The 27110-nt window shown below is 30.4% G+C and overlaps 1 protein-coding gene and 1 long non-coding RNA gene across 6 annotated transcripts; one reads left to right on the top strand and one right to left on the bottom strand.

Annotated features, from left to right (window-relative positions):
- Window positions 1-6879: 6879 nt before the first annotated feature.
- Window positions 6880-9705, bottom strand: LOC124927347. Of its 5 annotated transcripts, none has more exons than XR_007098401.1 (7): window positions 9647-9705; window positions 9427-9557; window positions 8518-8665; window positions 8051-8192; window positions 7817-7918; window positions 7048-7489; window positions 6880-6953 (listed from the first exon to the last, which is right to left on the bottom strand). It is a non-coding gene; the product is annotated as an uncharacterized LOC124927347 (long non-coding RNA). The 5 variants fall into 5 exon arrangements; XR_007098402.1 differs by having other exon boundaries at window positions 6886-7231; window positions 7311-7489; XR_007098400.1 differs by having other exon boundaries at window positions 6886-7489.
- Window positions 9706-19708: 10003 nt separating this feature from the next.
- Window positions 19709-20871, top strand: LOC124924233 (F-box/kelch-repeat protein At3g23880-like). The gene is made up of 2 exons (XM_047464295.1): window positions 19709-20017; window positions 20089-20871. The coding sequence occupies exons 1-2, from the start codon at window positions 19709-19711 to the stop codon at window positions 20869-20871; spliced, it is 1092 nt and encodes a 363-aa protein (XP_047320251.1).
- Window positions 20872-27110: the final 6239 nt, after the last annotated feature.

Raw genomic sequence — 27110 nt, 5'->3', positions numbered from 1 at the left:
TAGGATTATTATACTCAAAATTCATGATTTTTAAATCGATTAATTTGAATGTATCAGGTCTCCCAAGTTCTGACCTTTTATGAAATATGCCATTCGGGTTCAGCAATCAAGTATGATCATCATACTAGACCGAATATATTTATTTTAATTATTTGGGTGTAAAAATGGGGTGTCTACAATAAGTTTGAACAAGTAATGTTACACTCCAAGAAGCCCAAATTGCTTCGCATATGCATTGACCACTTTTGCGGCTATGACACAAATTCCTGAAAGAATCAAAGTCAAACCGTTCAAAATTTGACATAAACAAAAGCCTACCTTTGAAAATGAAACAATTTCTTCTTGTGAAACATCTATGAAACCCTCTAAAGGTACATAAAATACAAGGAATATCCACCACATTCTTAAGCAAGAGAATGGCGGGAGTTACGCCAATATTCCACCAAGTATGCATGGATAGAAAACAAGATATACAGAAAATTGTTTGACGATAATAATATTCTCTATGTAAACGTTCCTAAATCGAAAATGATCATAGAAGAAGTACACACAAGAGTGCATGACCCACACATGAATTAAATGACTATAACTAAGAAAATACTCTAACTTGGATATTATTAGTAGAACCTAAAGAAAGAACGTGTGATTTACATTAAGAGTTGTCATCAATGCCAAATTTATAATGGCTTAAAAATACTCTAGTATTAATGCTTTATAACATGACATCTCTTTGGCCATTTTCTACTTGGGGGATTGACATCATCTGGAAATTTATCTTCACACCTCCGACGGGCACAAATTCATACTAGTGGCTATCGACTACTTCACGAATTGGGTAAAAGCAACCTCTTATAAAATCCCGAAATCATTCCATGTGACAAGTTTATTTGGACCAATGTTATCTCTAGATATGGAGTCATACATACCCTGATTTCAGACAACGATTGACACTTTCAAAGAAAATTGTTACATGCACTCGAAGAGTTCAAAATTGAACACCATAAGTCATCGCCATACATACCAAAAAATAATGCAGTAGTCAAAATCATCAAGATGATGACTAACACATACATAGACTAACATGAAAAATTGCCCTACGCCTTATAGGATTATCGAACAACAGCTTGAACATCGACCAGTGAAAACTACTACTAATTGGTCTACGGTATAGATGTCGTGCAACCAATTGAAGTTGAACTCCCTATTTTGAGAGGAATTTTGGAAAGCCATTGTCGAAAAAGACTAGGTTAAGTATCGATACAAACAACTAACACTAATAGAGGATACCAAAAATGAATGTCAAACACCTTTAATAAAAATGGTAAAGTCGAGAAACCTCAAAGAAGGTGACTTGGTCCTCAAACAATTCTATAAACTTTTTAATCTAATGGGAAAATTTCGACCCAATAGAAAGGTCCATTCATGATCCATAAAAATTCTCTCTAGAGGAGTGGTCCGCCTATCTATAGTTGATGGCGCATAATTTGTTGCTCCATGCAACCTCAACGCGCTCAAAATATATTTTGTATAATATCACTCAAGCACAAGTATGACATTTTTTTGGAAAACGGTTAATATCATTTCATTAAAAATCTCAAAAGTAGGAGGGTCAAGATCAAAGCTAGATAAACATTAGCTATGATTAAAGGATGACAATCAAAATACCTTAAATGAACTGATTAGTAACATTCGCAAAAACAAAAACATAGATTACAAACGAAAATCATACAATCAAAAACAGATCTTAACTACCTCACTTAAGATGTTTATTTCCATATAAACTTGTTGCGTCATGATGACTTTTTCCCCTTCTCCTTCTTATTACGATGCAAGAAGATTGAATTGAAGAACATGATCATGAGGCTTTCTTATTACCATTGTGTAATCTTTCTTTGTGAACCTGTGCTAATATGATAAAAAGACTTCTTTTTCAGGACTTCAAGGTTTTTATCTTTATTGTTCTTTACTTGAATTTCAGGATTCTTGTCTTCGTTTCCTTCAACATCATCTTTGGTATCCTCTACATCAACATTAGTATCATCTACTTCAGTTTGATTAGTCTGAGTATCTTTCTCTCTAGTTTCTTCTACTACAAATTGACTTGTTTGAGAATCAACTTTCTTCTTCTTCATTAACCTCTATTTTATTACAATATTTACTCTTTATTAGAGTCCCCTTTACCCTCTTTCCTTCAATCACATTGTTTTCTTTATTTTTAGAGTCCTCGTTGGCTTCAAATTAATGCTCTTTGATGTTAAACTCCTTTGTTTTATTTTTCTTTTTTTTTCTTTCTAGCATTTTAGTATTCTCTGCTCTTCTTCTTTAGCTTGAGCACATTTCGTGATGCCATGTTGAAAAGTATTGTAGAATGAACACATGTGTAGCCTCCATTCATAATTGATTCCCATGACAGTATATTTCATTTCATGTCAATCACTGTCATTTTATCTGGCAATGTGTTTTGAGGATGCACCTTAATGTTAATTCTAACAAAGGAAAAATGCACTCCTACTTCAATAATTGGGTCTATATATAATGGTCTGCTCAATAAAGCTGTAAATGACTAAGGACTTTTATATTATACATGTGTGTAGGGGATATTCCAAAGTTCGAACCATATCTGATATGTTTCTTTAGGTTTATTTAATAGGTTTAAATATTCATACAATCTTTCCAACTTAATACAGTTGGATTCAATATATGTATGCCCATTTTCAGAATTTTATCAAAATTTGATATCTTATTGAATTTCAGAAAATAGAGATCATGTATAATATTTACTAAAATTTTATACAGTTTTTTTGCTCCAATTGTTTCATAGGTGCCTCTTTGGTGACTAGATTATAAGCTCTATTTTTTCCTATGTAGTTTTCTATTACTATATTTTTTCATTTTTAACACAATTTAAAAATAAATAAATATAATATAAAAATTTAGAGAGAGAAAATTATAAATGTAAAAAAATTAGAGAGAACCGAACATAGCTCTCTCTCTAACTTTTTATATTATAATTTTTTCATGTTAAGTGGGGGTCGTTGTGGAGTCGTTGCCCTTAGCGTCGTCGCTCTTTCTATTATTACTCTTAATAAATATTATTGATGAAATCCGTATATTTGTCTAAAGACATCTAAGAGTTTCCACTAAATAAGACGATGATGATTATGTATAAAAGATTGGGAGGAACTCCTTCACTCACAACCCAAACAAGAACTTCTCTATTTTCACTGCAAGATGAAAGGTCATATCAAGACCAATGTTTCAAGATATTGGGGTATCCAAATTGGTGGCCGAATCTATAAAAGAGGAGTGCTACAGTCTATGTAGCAAACACCTTTCTATGATGACAAAGAATGACCAATTGAGATATTTCGGATTGAATACGAGACAATACATAAAATTTTCAAATGGTTGCCTCCACTGCCGGACTGGATCAAGATCAACACAGACGTGACTGCCCCCTATATATAAAAGGAAATTTTCAAAGGGATGATGGAGCAACATTATAAAGTTGTTGGAAACTAAAATAAAGTAGGGAGTTCTAAAGAAAAAACATCGACATTGAAACAGGTAAGTACACTAATTCCTCTTATAGTATTTCAATTTTTGAACTAAGTTTGAGTTCGAATCATTCAGAGAAAGAAAAAGATATGTGGCTGATAAATTTTATGGCCAGTAGCCATATATATGCAATAACAAAAGTTTATGCGCACAAGTATATAAAGTAGATATTTGTTTGTGTTTTCTATTGTACTCCAGATTTAACTGTGTTCTTCTTCATCCTTTTGGTTTGTTGCTGTAATTTATTGGACTATTTTCTGTTTGAATACATTTCTAGAATATAGCTCAGTCTATTTTATTTTCTACGCATGCTAAATACTCTATGTTATGTTCATAGTCTCTTGGCTCCTTTCAATTTCCTTATTCTATCTCTTTTTCTCTCTTTGTATGTACGCCCATAAATCCTTTGATAACTGAAACCTTGTGCGAATCTAAGTCAATATTGTAGGTAATTCTCGTCATGGATCGAGGTACTAGTGCTTCGGTTTCGAGGCGGACTCGATTTCAAGAGAACCGATTGAACCAGGAATTTTTGCAGAGGAAGAAGATGAACAGCATGGTGGAAGAATCCACGAACAATAGTGATGATGCTATGAAAGGAAGGAAGGCGAAACAGTGCTATCCTAGTGAGCTTAAACGTGAATCATCCAATTTGGAGGATTCATGTTCAGCCATGCAGAGTTAGAAGATGATAACCGGATGGAGATTTCAATTTTTTTTTAAATGCCTTAGAGATGTTCAGTCATACTCTATTCTTGATAAAATAATTTAATTATCTCCGAGGGCGATAAATACTCTCGGTGGTATTAATTTTTTCTTCATCGACGGTCATATTACCGACACTTTCCGAGAGCGTTTGATTCTCTCAGTGAAAACTATCATCGATGGCATATTAATTTTCACCGAGAGTTGCTCTCGTTAAAAATAATTTTTTTTTACTAGGGATCAAAATAAGTTTTTATATTTTGCTGATGAATTTTTAAAGGTAATCAGTGAAGATGGAAATTTGAGATTAAATTAAAATTTTAATCTCAATCTAGTGCTTATTGCACTAGATTTTAAATATAATCTTATATTCATTTTCTAACCCTGATAAAAGACACAAAAATGTTTTGCATATTTTTTTGAAAATAAATGTGTTGTAGGGCTATGATGAATAAGAACTCTATAAAATTAGAAAGAGAGTAGAAATTTTGTTTGTTTTCTTCTTTGATGATTTAAATAAAGAAATTACATAAAAAGATTTTAAAAAATCTTTTAGTGTTTATGAAATTGTGAAGGTGTATAGAAGATGTGGACATCCTTCCAACAAAATATTGAGAATAATATTTCCCTTTTTAGCAAATAAATTTGCTCATTGTTTAACTTGTCCAATTGCAAAATTTCATAAAATGTCATTTACAAATAGTTCGTCTCAAATATAAACACTAGTTTTTGACAAAATTGAAAATTTCATATTTCTTTTTAAAAACATTTTCAATGTAATGTCAAAACAATTAGAAGTGATAATGAGAAATAATTTGTTAATTTTAAATGTTTTCAACATTTTAATAAAATGGAAATTGTTTATAAAAATATGTGTGTTTAGTCTCCACAATAAAATGGTTCCACCAACTAAGTCAAAATTTCAGGATAAAGATGTTAAATGTATTTTTGTTGGATTCAAATAGAAATGGATATCTTGTTTTCCAACTTGATTTTGAAGAAATTACAACTTTTTGAGATGTGATTTTTGATGGAAATGTTTTTCCTTTAATAAGTGAGACTTATTACACCTTGATTTTGAAGAAATTACAACTTTTTGAGATTTGTTTTTGAATGAAAATTTCAGAATGTCCAACTATTTTTTGAAGATGAAAGGTCTATTTCATCATATGATAATTCTAAGAAAAATCCAACCATCATTGATTACACTTCTAATGCATCTCCATCTGAAAACAATTTTTGAAATAGATCATGATAATGATATTTATCATACTGAAATTTCAAAAACTAAGTCAATCTTTGAACCTAATTTTAGAAAAATCTCTCGAACTAAACATGTTCCAACTTGGATGAAAGACTTCATCAAAGAAAATATCGAGTAAGTATCACTACAACAAAAAAGACCTACAGCGACGCTTAAAAAGATATCTGCCAACCCTTAAAAGCGTCGCTAAAAATATTACCGACGTTTATTCATGCGTCGCCAAAAGCAGGGTGGGCGCAAGTTTTTACCACGCTTATTTAAGCGTCGGTACAAGCGTTGCCGAAAGTCAGAAGTTTTAACAACGCTTAAAAAGCGTTGGTAATGAATTTCAAACGTCGCCAAAAGTATATATTTTAATTTTAAACTATTTTTCAGTTTTACTTTTGTTTTAGATGTTATTTTAATTTATTTTATAAATTAAATAAAAACACCAAAATTAGCAAAGCTTATATTCAAGGACCCGATAACCAAACTAAGGAACTATTCATACTTTATTAAATAGAAATAGGGAATAACCAAATTCAAGGAACTATTCATACTTTGTTAAATAGAAATAGGAAATATTACAAAAACTTTACTGTACTTAGTTCTTTATGCTTACTACAACTTGTCACAAGTTTCCCTTTCTTTTCGGCCTCTGTAATTTATAATTCCAGCGCATGAGCATTTGCATTGAATAGAACCGGATCAATAAAATGCATTTTATTGGCCATATCTCGCTTCAACACAGAGAGGCTTCCACTTCTTGCTGTCTACTAAATGAGCTTTCACTTCCCCAGCTCCTTGATTTAATCAATAATAAAATTCAGTAAAATCAATGAATGCCCAACCTCTTTGTTTGAATCTTTGCCACTTTTTCTATACTTACTGGAATGAAAGCGTCGAAAGGTGAAAAATAAAAGACTGGAATACCTGGGTTGCATTTTTATCTTTAGACTTTAACCTGAATGCTTGAGACATTTCCAGCAAACCAAATTGTTTTCTACAAAAACAAATATAATAATTCAACCAAAACATTTCAAATATAATAAAAAAAGACTTAAATAATTAAATTAATTTAAGAATATTAGTATGTTAACTTACCACTCATGTTCTATTTGCTTAATAAAATACATTAATTTCAAGTAATTAGCTCCAATGAGAGAGAAGTTCTTAAAGTTTACTACTTAGTACTTTTTATCCTTTGACAATTTGAATATGGACAATCTTTACACTTGAGCACACACTAAAAAATTTCTCTACTAGAATAATATCACACATAATAAGGATGCAGAGTTATGTTCTAAGACTCTAATTTACCAATTTTGTCAGAAACTTCCCGGTCTTGTTCACCTTTACTTCTTTTTTTCAGTGTGGAACAGAATCTAACACCAATTGCCAAAAGGATCAATACTACTGACTTCAATACCAGAAATACCACAGTTTCCTGCTCATTTCATTCAAATTTTTTTAAATCATAAAAGATAGTTTTTGGAAATAATCTGTTTTTTCTTATGAAATATTGACAAGCCTGGGATTACCTGTGTAGATGTCATCATGTTTGGGTTCTGAAAGAGAATAGCTTGATTCAAGTTTTTGACTTGGTAACCAACCAACATTTGGAGAAGCTATTAGAAAACTAACCCAAATAAATGAATTAATATATTTATATCAAGTTTTAAGAATTCATTACTTTTGCTATGGCAATGAAGTGGACTACCATCTCTGCAATGAAATCAAAAATCTTTCAAGAACTTTAAGTTGAATCACTAAAAATAACTTCTAAGATAGGTAAGTATCTCACTTGAGGCACTAACGAAGACTAGAAGATCCTGTAAACCACACGAAAATGCAGCACAAGAAAATGCAGCAAGTCACTCTCAAAGATTAAGGATGAAAGCTGACCTACGAAAATGCAGCACAAGAAAATGCAGCAAGTCACTCTCAAAGATTAAGGATGAAAGCTGACCTGATTCTGTCATTCTGAAAGAAAAAAAAACTGCTTGAGATATTTCAAAATGTTCCCATTTGGAACTACTAATTGTTTTGTATCTTAAAACAAAAATATTTTTTTCCAAAATTTTACCAAGATAACTTTCAGACCAGTAAATGAAACTAGAAGGTACAAGAAGCAAAATGAACTGAAACCAGAAGGTACAAGAAGCAAAGTCAACACAACACTTGTAGGTTTCATTGCTGATATGTAATTATATTCTCCAATTTTATGGTTAATCTTATCTTGCATCTCCGTCTAAGATAAATAAACACTAAATAAACAACATAACCCAAGCAATCAAGTTACAGGCTTACCTGGATTACATAATCTTATTTGTCTTATTTAGAGAACCTTTTGAGAATCCCAAGAAGAAAATGAGTAAAATAACCCATCTAGTAAACCAAAAGAGATCCAACCTGTAAGATGATAAATTAAATATTTATATCTCTAATGTTCTTTTTTACTCGGATAACCTAACTTTTAATAATATACATGAAACTTTTTATATTATTTAAAAATAATAAAGGAAGAAGGTAGTGGATATTCACCAATGGAATCAACTGTTGGGAGCAAAGTCTGCAGAACTTAATGGACCAACATTCTTTTGCTAGAGAATTGTTCCATTGTATGCATCAATTTCCAGTACAAGAGCCTTTGAATAGAAAATAATGTACAAACAATCGTTGTTTCCTGGAGTAACGATGAATGATTTTTCAAATGAGCTTAAATCCTGAAACTATTTGAAATATACATGAAACTTTTTATATTATGAAAAAAAAAGGGAATTGATTTGGGTCATTAATCCCACAAAGTTAGACTCACCATTCCGTTCTTTCTACTTAAATAAACAACTAAGAAGTATCACCATAACATCTTACCAAGTCATTTGCACTAAATAAATACATTACTTGAGAAATCCAATAAAAACAAACAATATTTGAAGTCAGCTTTTGGGAAACCTGCAAACTTAGTAATACAGATGAAACAAATTAATGGGAAAAACTCAGAAACATACCTATAAAAGGAGCAACTTCCACAACCCGCAGATCAAGGCAAGCCCTAATGGACAACATTGTGCACATTTGATTCCATACCTAGGCCGAGTTCTAAAGAATGTCGTTAGAATGACATTTTGTTGCTTCACATTCAATCGAAATGTTGTCCTAAATTAAGAAGACATCTCTCAATTCTTTATTTCTAATTTGACTTAATCATTGTTTCAAATTAATGATCAAATTATATAGGAAAGATTCAATACATACTAATAAAAGATAATTCATTTCAGAGAATTTAGGTTAACATCTTAAAGGTTATAATGACATAGTATTATTCAAAATTCGAGCTACAATCTACATTCTACAAAATATAGTTCCTAAAATCGGTTTCAAAGTCATACTTTCCAGATTGTACACTTTGATTACTTTGAAAATAGTGTTGGATCAAAAGTTTAGAATATGTCTGACTCATGATTTGGTTCAGCATCATTCTGGTGCAGTTTTAAACCTACACTAATGACCTTAAAAATGCACTAATTTGGCTTACTAGTTTAGGTATCTTTCTTTAGTCTATTCAAGCCATATCTATTTCAGAATGAATTATATAATATAAACAGCTTGTTAACATTAACTAAAAAGGAAGATATTAGGATCACTTTATCAAATTCAAGCCTTCTAAAATGAAATAAGAGATTAGTTTCAGCTCACATAATCATCAAGGTCTGATTCTCAATTTTAACTAGAGAAAAACGAAAGTCCCTATGGTCATTCCACTATATCAGTATTATAAGAAAATCATTAAAGGAGAGGACTCGCCTCAAGTAAAAAAGCGAATCCAGGCATGAAACAAATAGGCACAATTAAATAAACTCATCCAGATCTAAGAGAAAACAAGCAGATGAAGGAACTATGATATACAAAAACCTTACCATCTATATCTTTATCGAAAAGATTGAAGGCTTCCTTGAATTCGGAAATCTGATCATTGGTGAGCTGATCTGCCATTTGAACTGAATTTGGAGAGGGAGAGAGCGAGAACAATAGTGGGGAAGAAGAGAGTCTGAAATGAACAACGATTTTTTTCTTAACCTAACAAAAAAAAATTAGGTTCCCATTTGAAACAATAGTGGGAAAGAAGAGAGTTCTGACCTTCTGGTCATCGATGAGCTGCTGCTCTGCCAAGTTTGGAATATGTTCCCATTTGAAACTATAGTTAGGTTTGAAAATGAACAGTCAGTAGTCTCATTAATTAGGTTAGATAAATAGTGTTATTGGGCTTTTTTTTATTTTATATTGATTTCTAATAAAAAATTAAATGGTATTGGGCTTTTTTATATACTGATTACTAATAAAAACATAAATTTAATTAGTGTTGGGCTTTTCAATATATACTAAATCCTAATTTAAAAAAAATATATATAAGTTAAAATTTTATTTTTAAATATAATATAATGTTTAATTTATATTATTTTTTACTTTTATTTAATTAAATTTAAATAATAATTCAATAAAACACATATGGTAATAAAAAATAAATAATACTGTAAATGTTTAAAAAAATTATGTTATATAGAAAATAATAATTAAATTTTAATGTTAATAAAATTTTAAGTCAAATTTAATTTTAAAAAATAAAATATTTGTAAAGTTTAAAAATAAAACATAAAAAATATTAAAATTTAGAATAGTTAAATTATAAGTTTTTTTATAAAAAAAAATAAAATAAAGGTGATAGTATATGTATAAGGGTTGGTAAAAGTTTTTTTCTTTTAATTTTTACCCACGCTTAATATGCGTTGGCATATAAGGGTTGCTGAAAATATGTTTTGTTGTAGTGTATACACCAAATACTTACCATATTTTTTCCTGAAGATAATGAATACATAATTTTTTTTTCTAACATTAATCAAATTTCAACCCCACAAACATATTTAGAAGCTTCACAAAACTCAAATTGGGTCATATCCATGAACAATAAATTAGAAGCATTAAAAGAAAATAAAACTTGGAGTTGACAAATTTACTTAAAAGGAAAAAAAAAATTAGTTGTAGATGAGTTTTTAAAATGAAACTAAATGTTGATGGCACACTAAATAAATGCAAATATAGACGGTTAGTCAAAGACTATAATCATAAATAAATATGACAATAATTTTCATCAATGTTTTACCCGTGTTGTCAAAAAAATGTTACAGTTAGGTTTTTAATATTCTTAATAGTATTAAGGAGATAGTTTTTACACTAAATCGATATTAACAATGTATTTCTTCATAGATTTCTTGAAGAGAAACTTTATATTAAAATATCAGATGGTTTCAAATGTGACTGACAAAAACAAAGTTTGTAAACTAATTGAAAGTCTTTATGGACTAAAATTGGCTTTATTACAGTGCCATGTTTAGATATCATCTAATCTTAATCAAATAGATTTAAAAATATTGTTTATATATTAAATATGATGATCAAAATATTATAGTTAGACTCATATATATATATTAATGATATATTAATAACGGGAAATTATATTGAGCACATTACAATGCTTAAAAAATTCATCTATTCTAAATTTAAAATTAAAGACATTGGAATTGAAAAATTCTAATTTATTGATCTAGAGATTATAAATGTTACTAATGGCATTAATGTAAATAAAAGAAAAAATATTTTGAATCTAATTGATGATGTTGATCTAATGGGTATAAACCTAAATTATACAAGAAGACCAGACATTACATATATTGTGCAACAATTATCTCAGTTTATTATTGAATCATTTTCACCGTTTCTAATGATGACTTTTGGCAAGAAGTCCCTAACCAATCTCAAGTCTATAACACACCATATATAGTTTAAACCCTGAAATTTTAAAAGTTTGAAGACTAAAAGGAAATGTCAAAATCATGGAGAAAGGGATCTGCGAGAAATCATCAAGAAATCTCAAGTCTCCTGCTCAGACTAGCTTCTCTCCTCCCTCCTTCTAGACACCAAGCTAGACACCAAGAAGGTGTTTTAAATAGGTGGGGTTCGGTGGGATTAGTTGGCTTAACCTCGATAAATTAATTATTCAAATCTTACGATTTTAAGATTTCAAAAAAGATGTAAAAATAATAACTAATGGTTTATTAAATCGTTAATTAGTTAGTAACTGATTAGTTAGTTTGGTTAATTAGTTAGTATTGAACTCCTATATGAGGGAGATATGTAATTGTTTGAAACAACTTTTAATAATATAATTTCATTTTACACTTCTTCTTCTTCAAGATTTTAACATTGTATCAGACCAATTTTGATCTTGAAGACAAATTGCTCTATTCTGTTGCGCCTCTATCGGTGGCTCTCAGGCCACTCATTTGAGTTGTATACAATATTTTTTTTTAAAAAGAATGTTGGTTCAAGAATCATGGGATCATATCTGAAATGGAAGAAGAATTTCAATAGAGTGGTCGAGACAACCTTTCAGTGCGTCCCTCGATCCATCGAGATTGTTGTACTTCCTCAATAAAGTTCTTGATTTCTTCTCATGAGAATGAAGACTCAGAGGGCAAGAAGAGGAAAGAGAAAGAAAAGGTCAGAGAAAAGATAAGGGCTAATAAATCGTGTGAAGGAGAATGCGGCGGCTACTAGCATTGTAGGAACCAAATCAACTGTTGTGGATGAAAATTGTTGGGCCTTATGGGTCCAGCCCAATTAGGCAATATAAAAACCAAATAAACCCTAATTTTGTTTCTCTCTCTACCACAATTTTCAGTGAGAGTTCTGTGAAGAGATCAAGAGAAACAGAGTGAAGAAAATACAGAGGAAGAAGAAGAGAAGAAGATATAGAGGAAGAAGAAGAGAAGGAGAACAGAGTATCACCTTCTTTGTCTTGATTACCCTCAGGTTCATTTCTCTCTTATTTGTAAAGGGAATTTCATGTTTTCTCAAACCTAGATTTGTTTGGGTTTGAATGAAATTAGTTTCTCTGTATGTATACCTCAACTTTAGGTTTAAAGTTGAGAAGAACAATTGTATCGGTTTCTTACTGATTAGTGAAATCTGTTGGTTTTGCCCCGTGGTTTTTTACCCTCTGTGTTGAGAGGGTTTTCCACGTAAATCTGGTGTTCTTTATTACTTTGCTGATCTGCTAGTATGATTTGGTTGACTTGTGAAATTAATCAGATCAATTGATTTCAATAGGAAAGTATTATTCAACTTGAAATTCCTAACAAGTGGTATCAGAGCTGTTACTCTCCCCCGTTATCAGAGCGAAGACATTTTAGCTCCGAATGGTGTTCTTACTATGAGTATATAGTTACTAGCAGCTTGTTCAATGAGGAGACAAGAAGGAAGTCAACTAATACAAATAGTGCACAAGCCCTTGTCACAGAGTGGGGGAAGAGCTGAATATCGACAACAATCAAGAGGCCATAGCAAGTCTAGAGGCAGATCAAAATCTAAGGGAAGACAGTGTTATCACTGTGGTAAAGAAGGTCACATGAAGAAAAATTGTAGAGTCTGGAAAAGACTACAGAATGAAGACAAAAATCAGAAGAAAAATGTGAGATCAGAAATACCACAGCCACAATAACTACAGATGATGTAGTGATTCTTTCTTGTGAAAAAGAATAATATCTACATGTAGAAGATCACCAAGGAGTTGAGTGGATAGTTGATACATGTGTTTGCTATCATGCTAAACCGAATAAAGAGTTCTTCACCACGTACAAGGCTGAAGATCTTGGTACAGTGAAGATGGGTAATACTAGTCACTCAAGCATTGTGGGTATTGGTGACATTTATTTGCAGACAGAACAGGGGCATCGGTTAACACTGAAAGATGTGCGGCATATTCCTTATTTGCGTCTAAATTTGATATCAGGTGATGCATTGGACAAAGATGGATTCAAGCATTATCTTGGTGGTGGTGAATGGAAACTCAGCAAAGGATCAATGATTGTAGCAAAAGGGAAGTCGTGGCACTCATTGTACAGAATACATGTGAAGGTACTCAAAGATGATCTGAATGCAGTACAAGCTAAAAGCTCTCTAAATCTGTGGCATCAACGCCTTGGCCACATGAGTGAGAAAGGGCTGCGAATTTTGGTGAGGAAGCTACACATCCCCTCAACCAAAGATGAGGTTCTGGATCTATGCGACTACTGCCCATTTGGTAAGCAACATCGAGTCTCTTTTAGTCAGACATCAGAAAGAAAACATAATGTGTTAGACTTGATTTATTCTGATGTGTGTGGTCCTTTTGAAGTGGAGTCATTGGGTGACAATCGATATTTTTTAACATTTATTGATGATGCGTCTAGAAAGGTGTGGGTTTATTTTATGAGAACAAAAGACCAGGTATTCAATTACTTTCAAGAGTTTCATGTCATGGTAGAAAGAGAGACAGACAATAAGCTGAAATGTCTTCGCTCTGATAACGGGGGAGAGTATACCTCCAAGGAATTTAAAACATACTGTACCAAATATGGTATTCGACATGAGAAGACAGCGCCGGGAACTCCGCAGCACAATGGTGTGGCTAAGAGAATGAATCGCACCATTGTAGAAAAGGTGAGACGCATGCTGAATATGGCAAAGTTGCCAAAACAGTTTTGGGGAGAAGCAGTTCGCACAGCCTACTATCTCATAAACAGGTCGCCATCTGTTCCTTTGAAATTCGAGATACCATAAACAGTATGGTCTAAGAAGAATGTTTCATACTCACATCTAAGGGTGTTTGGATGCAAAGCATATGTGCATATTCCAAAGGAACAAAGATCCAAGTTGGATGATAAAGCAACTCCATGTATTTTCCTTGGATATGGAAATGAAGAATTTGGGTACAGGTTATGGGACTCAGAAAAGAAGAGAATTGTCAGGTGTAGAGATGTTGTGTTCTTTGAAGGTCAGACAGGGATAAGTCCAGAAATCAACGAGAATTCAGAGAGGGTTGATGAGTTCATAGAACTCATACCAGTTCCTTCATATGTACAGTCAGCAGTAACAAATGAAGATGAACATGATGAAGAAGTTGCTGAAGAAACCTCTGACATGAATGGTAGTAATGATGATGATATTGTTAATGATGCTTCTATGCAGGGGGAGCAACATCATCAAGTGGAGCCAGAAGAGCCCCAAGTAAGAAGATCGGAAAGAGAGCAAAAACCTTCTAAAAGATACCCTTCTTCAGAGTATATCCTGTTGACAGAAGAAGGAGAGCCAAAAAGTTTTCAGGAGGCACAAGCTCATAAAGACAAAGTTAAGTGGCAGGATGCAATGAAAGACTTGATGAAGTCATTGCAAGAAAATGACACATATGAGCTTGTGGAGCTTCCTAAGGGCAGAAAGGCCTTGAGAAATAAATGGGTGTTCAAGCTAAAGAGAGATGAAAATGGAGAACTTATGAAGTACAAAGCCCGACTGGTTGTAAAGGGTTTTGGACAGAAATAGGGCATCGACTTTGAGGAAATTTTCTCACCAGTGGTAAAGATGACTTCCATTCGTGTAGTGTTAGGTCTAGTATCTTGCCTAGATCTTGAACTTGAACAACTTGATATAAAAAAATGCATTCCTTCATGGTAACCTTGAAGAAGAGATCTATATGGTGCAACCAGAGGGATTTGAAGTGAAAGAAAAAGAGAACATGGTTTGCAAATTGAAGAAGAATCTATATGGTTTGAAACAAGCCCCGAGACAGTGGTACAAGAAATTTGACTCCTTTATGATGAGTTATGGGTACTAGAAAACCAAGGCAGATCCATGTGTTTTCTTTAAAAGATTTCTTAATGTAAAATTTATAATCTTTTTACTTTATGTTGATGATATATTGATTGCAGGACAGGATGCTCTGTTTATAGCTATGTTGAAGAAAGAGATGTCCAAGACATTTGAAATGAAAGACATAGGTCAAGCACGCCAGATATTGGGCATGAAGATTACTCGTGACAGAAAGGCTAAGAGACTTTGGTTGTCACAAGAGAAGTACATTGAAAGGGTGCTTGAAAGATTCAACATGCAAGGAGCAAAGAAATTAAGTTGTCCACTTCCTAGCCATTTGAAATTGAGCAAGAAGTTGTGTCCATCAACAGAAAAAGAAAATGATGAAATGTCAAGTGTGCCATACTCCTCAGCTGTAGGGAGTTTGATGTATGCAATGGTTTGCACTAGGCCAGATATAGCCTATGCAGTCGGTGTGGTAAGGAGATTCCTTTCTAATCCAGGAAAACAACATTGGGAAGCAGTGAAATGGATTCTTAGATATCTAAGAGGCACTTCCAATTTGTGTTTGAGTTTTGGAAATGGTGAACATGTGCTAGAAGGTTACACTAATTCTGATATGGCTGGAGATCTGGATCACAGAAAATCCACTTCAGGTTATGTGTTTACTTTTGCAGGGGGAGCCGTGTCATGGCAATCCAAATTGCAGAAATGTGTGGCTTTGTCAACCACAGAAGCATAATACATTGCAGCCACTAAAGCTGGTAAAGAGCTATTGTGGTTGATTAGATTTCTCTTGGAGCTTGGTATGCAACAAGAAGATGTAGTTGTTTTCTGTGATAGCCAGAGTGCTATAGATTTGAGCAAAAATGCTACATATCATTCCAGAACTAAGCATATTAATGTGAGATTTCATTGGTTAAGAGATGAAATAGAAAGCCAACAGATGAAGCTGAAGAAAATTCACACTGATAAGAATCCATCAGACATGTTTACGAAGATAGTTCCAAAAGACAAGTTTGAGCTTTGTTGTCGGCTTGTCGGCGTGAATACCAAGTGATGACTTGAAGATCGGTGTGCCTCTCTCCGTGGGCTAGAGGGGGAGATTGTTGGGCCTTATGGGTCCAGCCCAAATAGGCAATATAAAAACCAAATAAACCCTAATTTTGTTTCTCTCTCTACCACAATTTTCAGTGAGAGTTCTGTGAAGAGATCAAGAGAAACAGAGTGAAGAAAATACAGAGGAAGAAGAAGAGAAGAAGATATAGAGGAAGAAGAAGAGAAGGAGAACAGAGTATCACCTTCTTTGTCTTGATTACCCTCAGGTTCATTTCTCTCTTATTTGTAAAGGGAATTTCATGTTTTCTCAAACCTAGATTTGTTTGGTTTTGAATGAAATTAGTTTCTCTGTATGTATACCTCAACTTTAAGTTTAAAGTTGAGAAGAACAATTGTATCGGTTTCTTACTGATTAGTGAAATCTGTTGGTTTTGCCCCGTGGTTTTTTACCCTCCGTGTTGAGAGGGTTTTCCACGTAAATATGGTGTTCTTTATTACTTTGCTGATCTGCTAGTATGATTTTGTTGACTTGTGAAATTAATTAGATCAATTGATTTCAATAGGAAAGTATTATTCAACTTGAAATTCCTAACATGAAAATATCTGCTACCAAGGAAGACAAGAAACAGGGTCCCGACCCTACCAAATCAACTGTTGTGGATGAAAATATCTGCTACCAAGGAAGACAAGAAACAGGGTCCCGACCTCCCAATGAGGGAAATAGCCTCGATATGGAGAACTATTAAAGGGTTCAAAGCTTGCAAGAAGGGCAGCCTCCAATTCTTGATGGTGAGGTTGTTTCAATCTGTGAAGACTGAAGAATGAGGTGAAAAATCTCGGAATGGCGAAATTGCTGGTTGTTCGAGTATGGCCTGGAGCAGAATTGGAGGAGTCGCTTTATGCTTAGTTTGGCAAGTTTTAGAAGAAATTTACGTTGAAGGAGACAGTGACATTCGTTCTAGCACACGATTGACCTCATTCACTCCAATTGCAAATTGTTTCTTGAGCCATATCTTTTCAGGTAGTGTTGTATCAAATTTCTTGACGATTGGATATTACGTTCAATTGAATTGAGGAAACTAGCAAGAGCTTCTCCTTTGTAAGCAAATCTCAGCTTGTTTTTCACCTTGAGAAAAACTAGAGGAATGTGATTTTGATTCATTGAAGCTATTGAGATACCAGTCATTCCGTCTTATTCGCGACTATTAGTTATGTTTTAAAAATCAAATCAAGCTCTAAACAAACAGAGAGAAGAGGCGAAACAACGATGTATTCCTAATCAAAATCGCTCATATGTTCGAATTAACGATTCTAGTTGGTAGAATTCCGACTATTGGCCGGAGAAGACGAATTAGGACTTCCAAATCCAGTAATCCGGAGGTCTAGCAATCTCAAAACAAATCCTTCGAGCGTTCGAGAAGCTTCTGAAATCACCGAGCCAATTGGAGAAACCCTATTTGATGAACGATGGTATTTGAAAAGCGTCTAATGTCACCTATTCTAGAATTTTTGAAGTTTGCGAATTGATTCCTTCAACAAAATCTCAAAGTGCTATACTTCCATAACAACAAAACCGGAAATGAAGTTGTTGAACCTAGATGAGAATTTCATTTTGGATGAAGGTGTTGATGAGTGAGAATGAAGAAAAGGAATTGGAGATGATGATTTGGAGGCAAAGATAAAGAAGTTAATCAATTCTTCTTTCTTCTCAATGTGTATGTAAAAAAAAGCAACTTGATTGACAAGGGCTATGATGATTGCCCAGAGCTGAGGTTGGAAAACAAAAAAAATTATGTTGAAAAATATTTACGGGTGTAAGGACGGTTTTGTTGGATTAAAATGAGATTTTGATAGTCTTCAAACCGTAGAGGAAGATTCCCTTGTAATCGCCGGGAAAAAATGAAGGTTTGTCGATGTGATTCGTCAATACCAAAAAGAAAGTTGAATTAGCTTTCTTTTAAAAAAAAAATCGAAAGCTGCAAAGGTTGAAAGCTGGTGGCTAAAGAAGAAAAGATAATTCATGATGATTCTTGTGGATTGAACTAACGAATATTGAGCTATCTATATTGGGTAGTTTGGAAAAAATGAAGTTTGCTGAATTAGGTTTGTTCGGTTGTCTAAATTGTATAGCTAAAAAATTGGAGCTTACTGAATTGGGCTTGCTGAAGACAATGGCTGCCTGATCGTAGTTTGATGTTTCATCGACTTGTTTTGTCAAGGTGAAACTTTGTTTCTACTACGTTTTTCTTTGAGGGGATGTAAAAATAATAACTAATGGTTTATTAAACCGTTAATTAGTTAGTAACTCATTAGTTAGTTTAGTTAATTAGTTAGTATTGAACTCCTATATAAGGAGAAATATGTAATTGTTTGAAACAACTTTTAATAATATAATTTTATTTTACACTTCTTTTTCTTCAAAATTTTAACAAAAGATTAAGGAGTTTAATTTAAATAAATGCTTAAATAAATTCTTAAATAGGTACACTCTTACTATTTTAAATTTATAAAAACAAATTTATATTTATAAATTAAAAAAATTATTTATTTAAATTAAATAATATAATTAATTTTGTAAATATAAATTTTTTATAATGTTATTTATTTAATTAATTTTATATTTAAATATATAAAATTTTAAAATTGATTAGATATAAAATGCTTAATTATATATAAATAATATAATAATATATAATTAATATTTTTTTAAATTAAACTCTTAATTTGAAGTAACTCTTAATTTTAAAGAGCAATTTGGTCTTCCTTTTTGTCATCAGCCCTTCATTTGCTTGCCTTTCTTTCAATCTGCTCCATTAATTTGCTTAATTTCAGTTTTTGGCGACCAGGTCATTCACCAAAGTCCATTTTCTTCTTCTTCTACTACTTCTTCTTTTTTTTCTTTTTTTTTTTTTACTTTTTTATAGGCTTTAATTTAATTTAATAAATTTAAACCTATTTTAATTATTTTTAGGTTTTAATTAATTTAACTAATTTGAACCATTTATATAATTTAAGACTTTAGTTTATTCTTAAATAAATCAAACCCCTTCATTCAATAATAGACGGTAAGAAATGATCTTTTAAATTTCTTTTTCTTAATGATTATTTAATTTTAAAAATGAAAAAATAAAAATTCAGATAAAATAATATAGTTTTTAATAAATTTTATTAATTAATTAATATTTTTTTTATATAATTATATATTACTTTTAAATATTTAAATAAAATATATTATAAAAAAAACTATTATATTTTATTATAAAATAGAATTGGAATAGGAATAGGAATAGGAATTGGAATAAAAATAAAAGTTAATTATTATTATATTTTTACTCCAATATTCTCCATAAATATACTATCCTCTCATATTCTTTTCCATTAACCAAGTTCCTTCTTTTTTTCATATCCTTTTCAACTACTTACACAACAATTGTTAAATTCTTTTTCTTAATCTTTCGAATGGATTGTGATGATATGGATTGTGATGTTGTCCCAATGGATTGTGATGATATGGATTGTGATGATATCCCTCCCTATTTGCCAATACATATTATTGAAGAGATTATAGTGAGACTTCCCGTCAAATCCCTCCTCCAAATTAGGTGTGTTTGCAAATCATGGCAAGCTTTGACATATGATCCCATATTCATCCAAAGACATTTGAGAGCTTCCACTAAAAAAGACGACGATGATGATTATGAACACAAAAGACTCCTTGTGATGCCCGACTTTGCTCATTTTAATTTGAAATCATGTTCTTTGTCATCGGTATTGCATGAAGAAACTCCTAGTACTCGTGTCCTCGATTATCCATTGAAGAATCCACGCCGCTCGATTAGAATAGTTGTTCTGTTAATGGATTGGTTTGTATCATTATTGATAATAAAGTTTTAGTTATATGGAACCCATGTACAGGAAAATCAAAGAGACTACCTAATTGTGGCTTCAAAAAGAGTCAAGCTCAATATATATATGAATTTGGCTATGATGAAGTTAGTTCCGACTATAAAGTAGTTGCTATTAAATCTGAAATAGTAAATTTTCAAGTTACTTTCAATAATAAAGTAAAACTTTATGGGTTAAAAAGTGATTCATGGAAAAATATTGGAGATTTCTCGGGCATACCCTTACATAATGCATCGAGCATATTTGTGAGTGGATCACTTCACTGGATTAGTGTAACAGGACCCTTTATGAAAAGTGTTATTTCTCTTGATCTATCAAAAGAAACTTATTCTACAATCGTAGAGCCTTCTTACGGAGAAGGATACAGGGAAGGAGATGGAGATGTTATGGTTTCAATTTTAGGGGTTTTAAGTGGAAACTTATGTATGCTATCTTACATGGATGCGGAATACGCTGATTTATGGGTGATGAAGGAGTATGGAAAAGTAGAATCGTGGTATAAATTGTGTTCAATGACGTATCTACAAAATCCATTAAGTTTTCTAGTTTCTTCACCCTTGTATATTTCGAAGAAAAACGAAGTGGTTTTGCTGTTAGGATCGCGTTTAATATCGTTTAATATTGATAGCAAAATCATTAGTTATCCGGATATTCATGATTGTTTTCAAGTAAGAGGTTATTTAGAGAGTCTAGTCTCACCTTGTCCGGAATTATGATTATTTGTTTTCTCAATTTTTAAGTTTTTTTTATTTATTTATTTATTTTGGTTAGTTTTATTTATTTCAATTATTTTTTTTTTTAAATTTTCTTTAAATTTTAATTTGCAATTGTTGTTATTTAATTTATATATTACATACTTAAAATATAAATATAAAATTAATGTTAAATCAATTTAGTTCAATATATTAATTAAACCAATTCGCGCAAAAGAAGATATAATAATGTTCATTCATTATTTTGATTTTTTTCCAAAAAAATAGAACAGTTTTTGACCGGGTCCAAATTCGATTACTTAAAAAGCTCAGGGAGGGTTAGTTAAACAATAAAGATTAAACCTTTAAAGATTTTAGAACAATTCATTAACCCTAAATAAATGACAAATTTTCCTTGAAATTTAAAGAACACAGAAGATGTTTTTTACATTTTTATTAAGTGTGAACATATATATGAATAAAATCAATTTGGTTTATCAAATTCATATTAAGTTTAAATTAATTAATTTAATTTGTAATCAAAATAGTTATATTGATTAATAATTAGGTATAGTTTAGAAAATTCAATTGAATATTTATTTTATCTAAATTTTTAATATGTTATAAGCATTATTTACTCAAAATACTTTATTAATTTATTTAATATATAGTTAGAAATAAACTCAATCAAACTAACCCATTAATAAAAAAAAAATCTTCTATTCCATCTTCCAATACACTAAAAAACAATGGCATTAAAATCTTCTTACTAAGACTATTCTGATTCATCCTAACAATTTCATCCAAATCAACAATATCATTATATATCCTCGTTTGTTGGTGTCACAAGATCCGATATGCCTAAGTCTCACTTATCCTAAAATTACCTATCACCTACTTTATCTCTTTCACTTACTTACAAATTGTTGAATGCAACCACTAAGTATTAGAAAACCATTTATAGATATTTAGGGATTCATTATTTAAGATAAAAATAAGTCTAAAATATATATATATATATATATATATATATATATATATATATATATATATATATATATATAATGATGCTTAATAAAATAAATGGAGGGTGACATTCACGCTCTCACCACAGCTCACATAGGCTTATTATATTTTTTTAACATTTTATAACCATCTCTCTTATCATAATTACCATTTATTAATTTATCTTTACTAATGAATTTTTATTTTATTTTACTAATTTCTCTTTCTAATTATTATTTTTATTATTTTATCTTAATATAAAAAACCGTTCAATTTAATAAATGAAAAATTATACATAAATAAGAGAAAAACTTTAAATTTAATAAATAATAAATTAATGGGCATTAAACATAAATAAGAGAAAACCAATACAAATATTTGTAAATTTTTATTTCTCTCACATATTCCTTTTTTTACTTTTCGGTTTCTCACCTATTCATTTTATTTATGATTTTGGACGGGCGAGACACTATCATGCATTAGATGGGCCGCAGACGCTGAGTGTGGTATGTTTATGAGCTAGGAATGTAAAGGTTCTCATCATACAATTTATCTGGTAACTTGCTTATTTTGCTGTAATAATTTACAGAATACTTCGTCAATACATTAGATTTGAAAATTTATGATACTCTATTGAGACCTTATAAGGGCACATGAATGAGCAGTACTCCATGATTCTTGCAATTTACATTGCTTTCATTAACTCTATTCTGATGTATATTAAACTAATAATAACAAGAAGAGGCAAATAGGAAGAACTACTCTGGATCCTTACACATTTTTTTCATCTGGTTTATGGTAGCTACTCTCGGTCTAAATTTTGGTGTAAAGGAGGTGACACCGTTTTTGTTGGAGAGGTTAAATTTAGGTTTTTCTTCTTCCAACGATTTTGTATATTCTTAATGATTGAGTTATGAAAACACATTTTGCAGATGGAGATGATATGGAATGACTCTAATGGACGATCTGGACCAGATAGCCTAAATGAAATTAAAATCTTAACTTTCATCTACACAACATGTAAACATAATTGATCACTTTTTATTACAATTATATAGATTTAAAAGGAAGATTTCAGCACGTCTTAGAAGATTGTGGGTATAGAAGTCTTTGTTTAAACTTGGTGTAAAGGAGGGTGACAACGTTTTTTGTTGAAGAGGTTAAATTTAACTTCTTCCAACGATTTAGTATCTCTTAATGATTGTTATGAACACATTTTTTAGAACACCACTAAATTTACATTAAAAATTTTCATTCTTTAACATTAAAAAGAACAAAACTTATAAAATTAATAAAAAAAAATTAAAATAGTGTAAGTTCATGTTTATATTTATATAAGAATATTTAGTTCATATAAGTTCCTTTATTTATGTAATAAATATTCTTAAATAAATAAATAAAAATATTGTAATTTCATGTATATATATTTTCTTTTAATATAAATATATATTATTTTATTATTAATCTTATATAAATATTTCTTTCATTATATATATATATATATATATATTGAATTAAATATAATATAAAAACTTCATTTATATTTTTTCCCGTACAACGTAGGGTATTTTACTAGAGCGGATGAATTTCAAAGATAATTTCAGTCTCTCCTCGACATGTGGTAAGTTTTATATTCCTTCTCTTTTTCAAAAAAATTAAACAGCATATATCTTACGAACCCTAAACTATTTATCTTTTACGGTTAAAGGGGATGCAGTGCTAACTGAAGATGGTCTCATTGGTCTTTTGTGTTAAATCTAACCTCTAATCGTTGCCAATTTCGAACTGGAGTTGATAGATTTCTGAGCTAATGGATTTTAAAAATAGTTAATAAACAATAGTTAGTAATATAGTCTATGGTTGATTTTCAGACCTTATTAGTGTAAGTCATATCCGTGGAGGTTGATTATGAAAAAAAAAATGTAAATGAATATTAGATCAAAGTAAAATTTTATATAATTTGATCAATAATTCAAATTTTAAAGACTATATATATATAAATATATATATATATATATATATCTAACAAAGCTCTCTTCAAAATAATCCACAGCATCATAGGGTAATTTATTTTTCTTATTCTCTCTTCATTTATTTTTATTAATTAATTAGTTTTCTTTCTCTTACCATATATATATATATATATATTCACTCTAATCATATAAAATATACATTTTTTCATCAATTTTATTAATGAGACTCACTATTTATTAAAAAAAAACAGGCTATAAAATAATAAATATAAATAATTATGATTTTGTTCATGCATTATATGAGCAATTTTCGAAAAAAAAAATGTAAATGAATATTAGATCAAAGTAAAGTTTTAAATTTTAAAGTATATATATATATATATATATATATATATATATATATATATATATATATATATATATATATATATATATATATATATATATATATATATATATATATATATATAACAAAGCTCTCTCCAAAATAATCCACATCCTCGTAGGGTAATTTATTTTCTTATTCTCTCTTCATTTATTTTATTAATTAATTATTTTTCTTTCTCTTACCATATATATATTCACTCAAATCATATAAAATATACATTTTTTCATCAATTTTATTAATGAGACTCACTATTTATTAAAAAAACGGGCTATAAAATAATAAATGTAAATAATTATGATTTTGGTCATGCATTAGATGAGCAATTTTCGATCCGCAGACGCTACGCTGAGTGTGGTATGTTTATGAGCTAGGAATGTAAAGGTTCTCATCATACAATCATCTGGTAACTTGCTTACTTTGCTGTAACAATTTACAGAATACTTCGTCAATACATTAGATTTGAAAATTTATGATACTCTATTGAGACCTTATAAAGGCACATGAATGAGCAATATTCCATGATTCTTGCAATTTACATTGATTTCCTTAACTCTGTTCTGATGTATATTAAACTAATAATAATAAGAAGAGACATAGGAAGAACTACTCTGAATCCTTACACATTTTTTGTCATCTGGTTTATGGTAGCTACTCTCGGTCTAAATTTTGGTGTAAAGGAGGTGACACCGTTTTTGTTGGAGAGGTTAAATTTAGATTTTTCTTCTTCCAACGATTTTGTATATTCTTAATGATTGAGTTATGAAAACACATTTTGCAGATGAAGATGATATGGAATGACTCTAATGGACGATCTGGACCAGATGGCCTAAATGGATTTAAAATCTTAACTTTTATCTACACAACATGTAAACATAACTGATCACTTTTTATTACAATTATATAGATTTAAAAGGAAGATTTCAGCACGTCTTAGAAGCATGTGAGTATAGAAGTCTTTGTCTAAACTTGGTGTAAAGGAGGGTGACAACGTTTTTTTGTTGAAGGGGTTAAATTTAACTTCTTTCAACGATTTAGTATCTCTTAATGATTGTTATGAACACATTTTGTAGAACACCACTAAATTTACATTAAAAAATTTCATTCTTTAACATTAAAAAGAACAAAACTTATAAAATTAATAAAAAAAATTAAAATAGTATAAGTTCATGTTTGTATTTATATAAGAATATTTAGTTCATATAAATTCCTTTATTTATGTAATAAATATTTTTAAATAAATAAAAAAAATTGTAAGTTCAAGTATATATATTTTCTTTTAATATAAATATATATTATTTTATTATTAATCTTATATAAATATTTCTTTCATTATATATATATATATATATATATATATATATATATAAATATATTGAATTAAATATTATATAAAAACTTTATTTATATTTTTTCCCGTACAACGTAGGGTATTTTACTAGTTAATATTAATAGCTTATATATAAGACCGTCTTAATTCAAATGATATTTTGGACCCTATCTCATTTAGAGAATAAAATCTCAAATTGGACAATCCCAAAATTTGAGTCCATTTCAAATTTGAGCCTAATGATCAAACATCCAAAAGAAATCCTACAAATTGATAGCCTCATTCCATAAACTCAATTATTTATTATGTCAATCCTGGTCAATCCCGAAATCTCAATGAGAGAATATCGACATTGACTATGTTCGTTGATTGTCCTTAAAGTCACTCTTTTCTTTTGAATTGAATCAAGTTTGTAAGGAATTCCCTTATAAATCAATTTCCACACTCGGGTGCATCATGAATGGGTCATCATCTTCGACTTCAAGTCATTTTCTTTTGGAAAACAGATCAAAATTTGGTTCACACTATCAAATTTTCATCTTTTAACGATGTCATTACCATATTACTTCTCCTTGAACCGAAGCCTCCTCTTGGTTACATTCAATTTGTTTACAACTAAGGAAATTGCAAACAAACCATAAAATTATCAAAATTAATTAGGTAGAAGTTATACAAAAAAAATTAATAGGCCATTGCAATTAGCTAGATTATAAAATTAATAGGCTAGATATTTCTTCATTTTTGTACTTAAAACTACTTGTTATATTTTTTTCATTTTTGTCTGTCTGAATTTAATCAAACACAGTGGCGGACTGCATCATATCATACCTGAGAGAGTGTGTTCATTGCGAATTTAGGAACTGGTAAAAACTCCATCTGCATATATAAATAAATCCCTTAATTGGTGTTGTGATCAAGTTGAAATAATTTCTTGTTGATTATGAAAGAATTGAGTCAATTGGAGTTGATTTGAAGTTTTTTGAATTTTTTTAATTAATACTGTACGCGCCCAAAAATGTTCGGTTCTTAGTTTTCGGACTTTAAGAGTTTCCACCCAAATTTATTTTAAAAATTAGGAAAAATAGTGTCACGTTTATTTGAAAAATTAAAAAATACATTTTTGTTTTGAAAATTTTGTTTAATTCGGTGTTTGATTAATGTACATGCATGTGGCCATAATTAAAAATGTGATCTAGTCATATATATTTTATTATATTTGAATTTAAATTAATATATAACTAATGCAATTATATGTTTTTAACTTGCACTTTCTAGCTAGTTTATTAAAGTTGTGTGTCCTATTTAATTAGATACGTCTATAAATAATTAAGGACTTATAATTTTGTATATATAATAAGTTGTATTCACTTACGGGCATTGATTGGGTATATTATTTGTAAACGCGTATGGGTTAATTATTCAATCCTATACTATTGATCAATAAAATACTCCTGTGCGTTTTGTTTATTCATATATCTCGTTCTTGGATGCAGTTTTGTTGATCTAGTTACATGATGATTTGATGTTCTTCACTCCGAATCACAATCAAGAAGAAGGTGGAGCAGTACGC

This window comes from Impatiens glandulifera, chromosome 2 (genome assembly GCF_907164915.1).
Source record: "Impatiens glandulifera chromosome 2, dImpGla2.1, whole genome shotgun sequence".
Classification (NCBI taxonomy): domain Eukaryota; kingdom Viridiplantae; phylum Streptophyta; class Magnoliopsida; order Ericales; family Balsaminaceae; genus Impatiens; species Impatiens glandulifera.
Note: the sequence above shows the minus strand (reverse complement) of the source record. Positions and strands in the feature narration are given on the sequence as shown.

What these genes read in the sequence shown, in the direction of transcription:
- LOC124924233 (XM_047464295.1), top strand. Translation starts at nt 19,709, where the DNA reads ATGGATTGTGATGATATGGATTGTGATGTTGTCCCAATGGATTGTGAT. An exon ending in AATCATGTTCTTTGTCATCG is followed by an intron (nt 20,018 to 20,088) that starts GTATTGCATGAA and finishes CCGCTCGATTAG; the next exon opens with AATAGTTGTTCTGTTAATGG.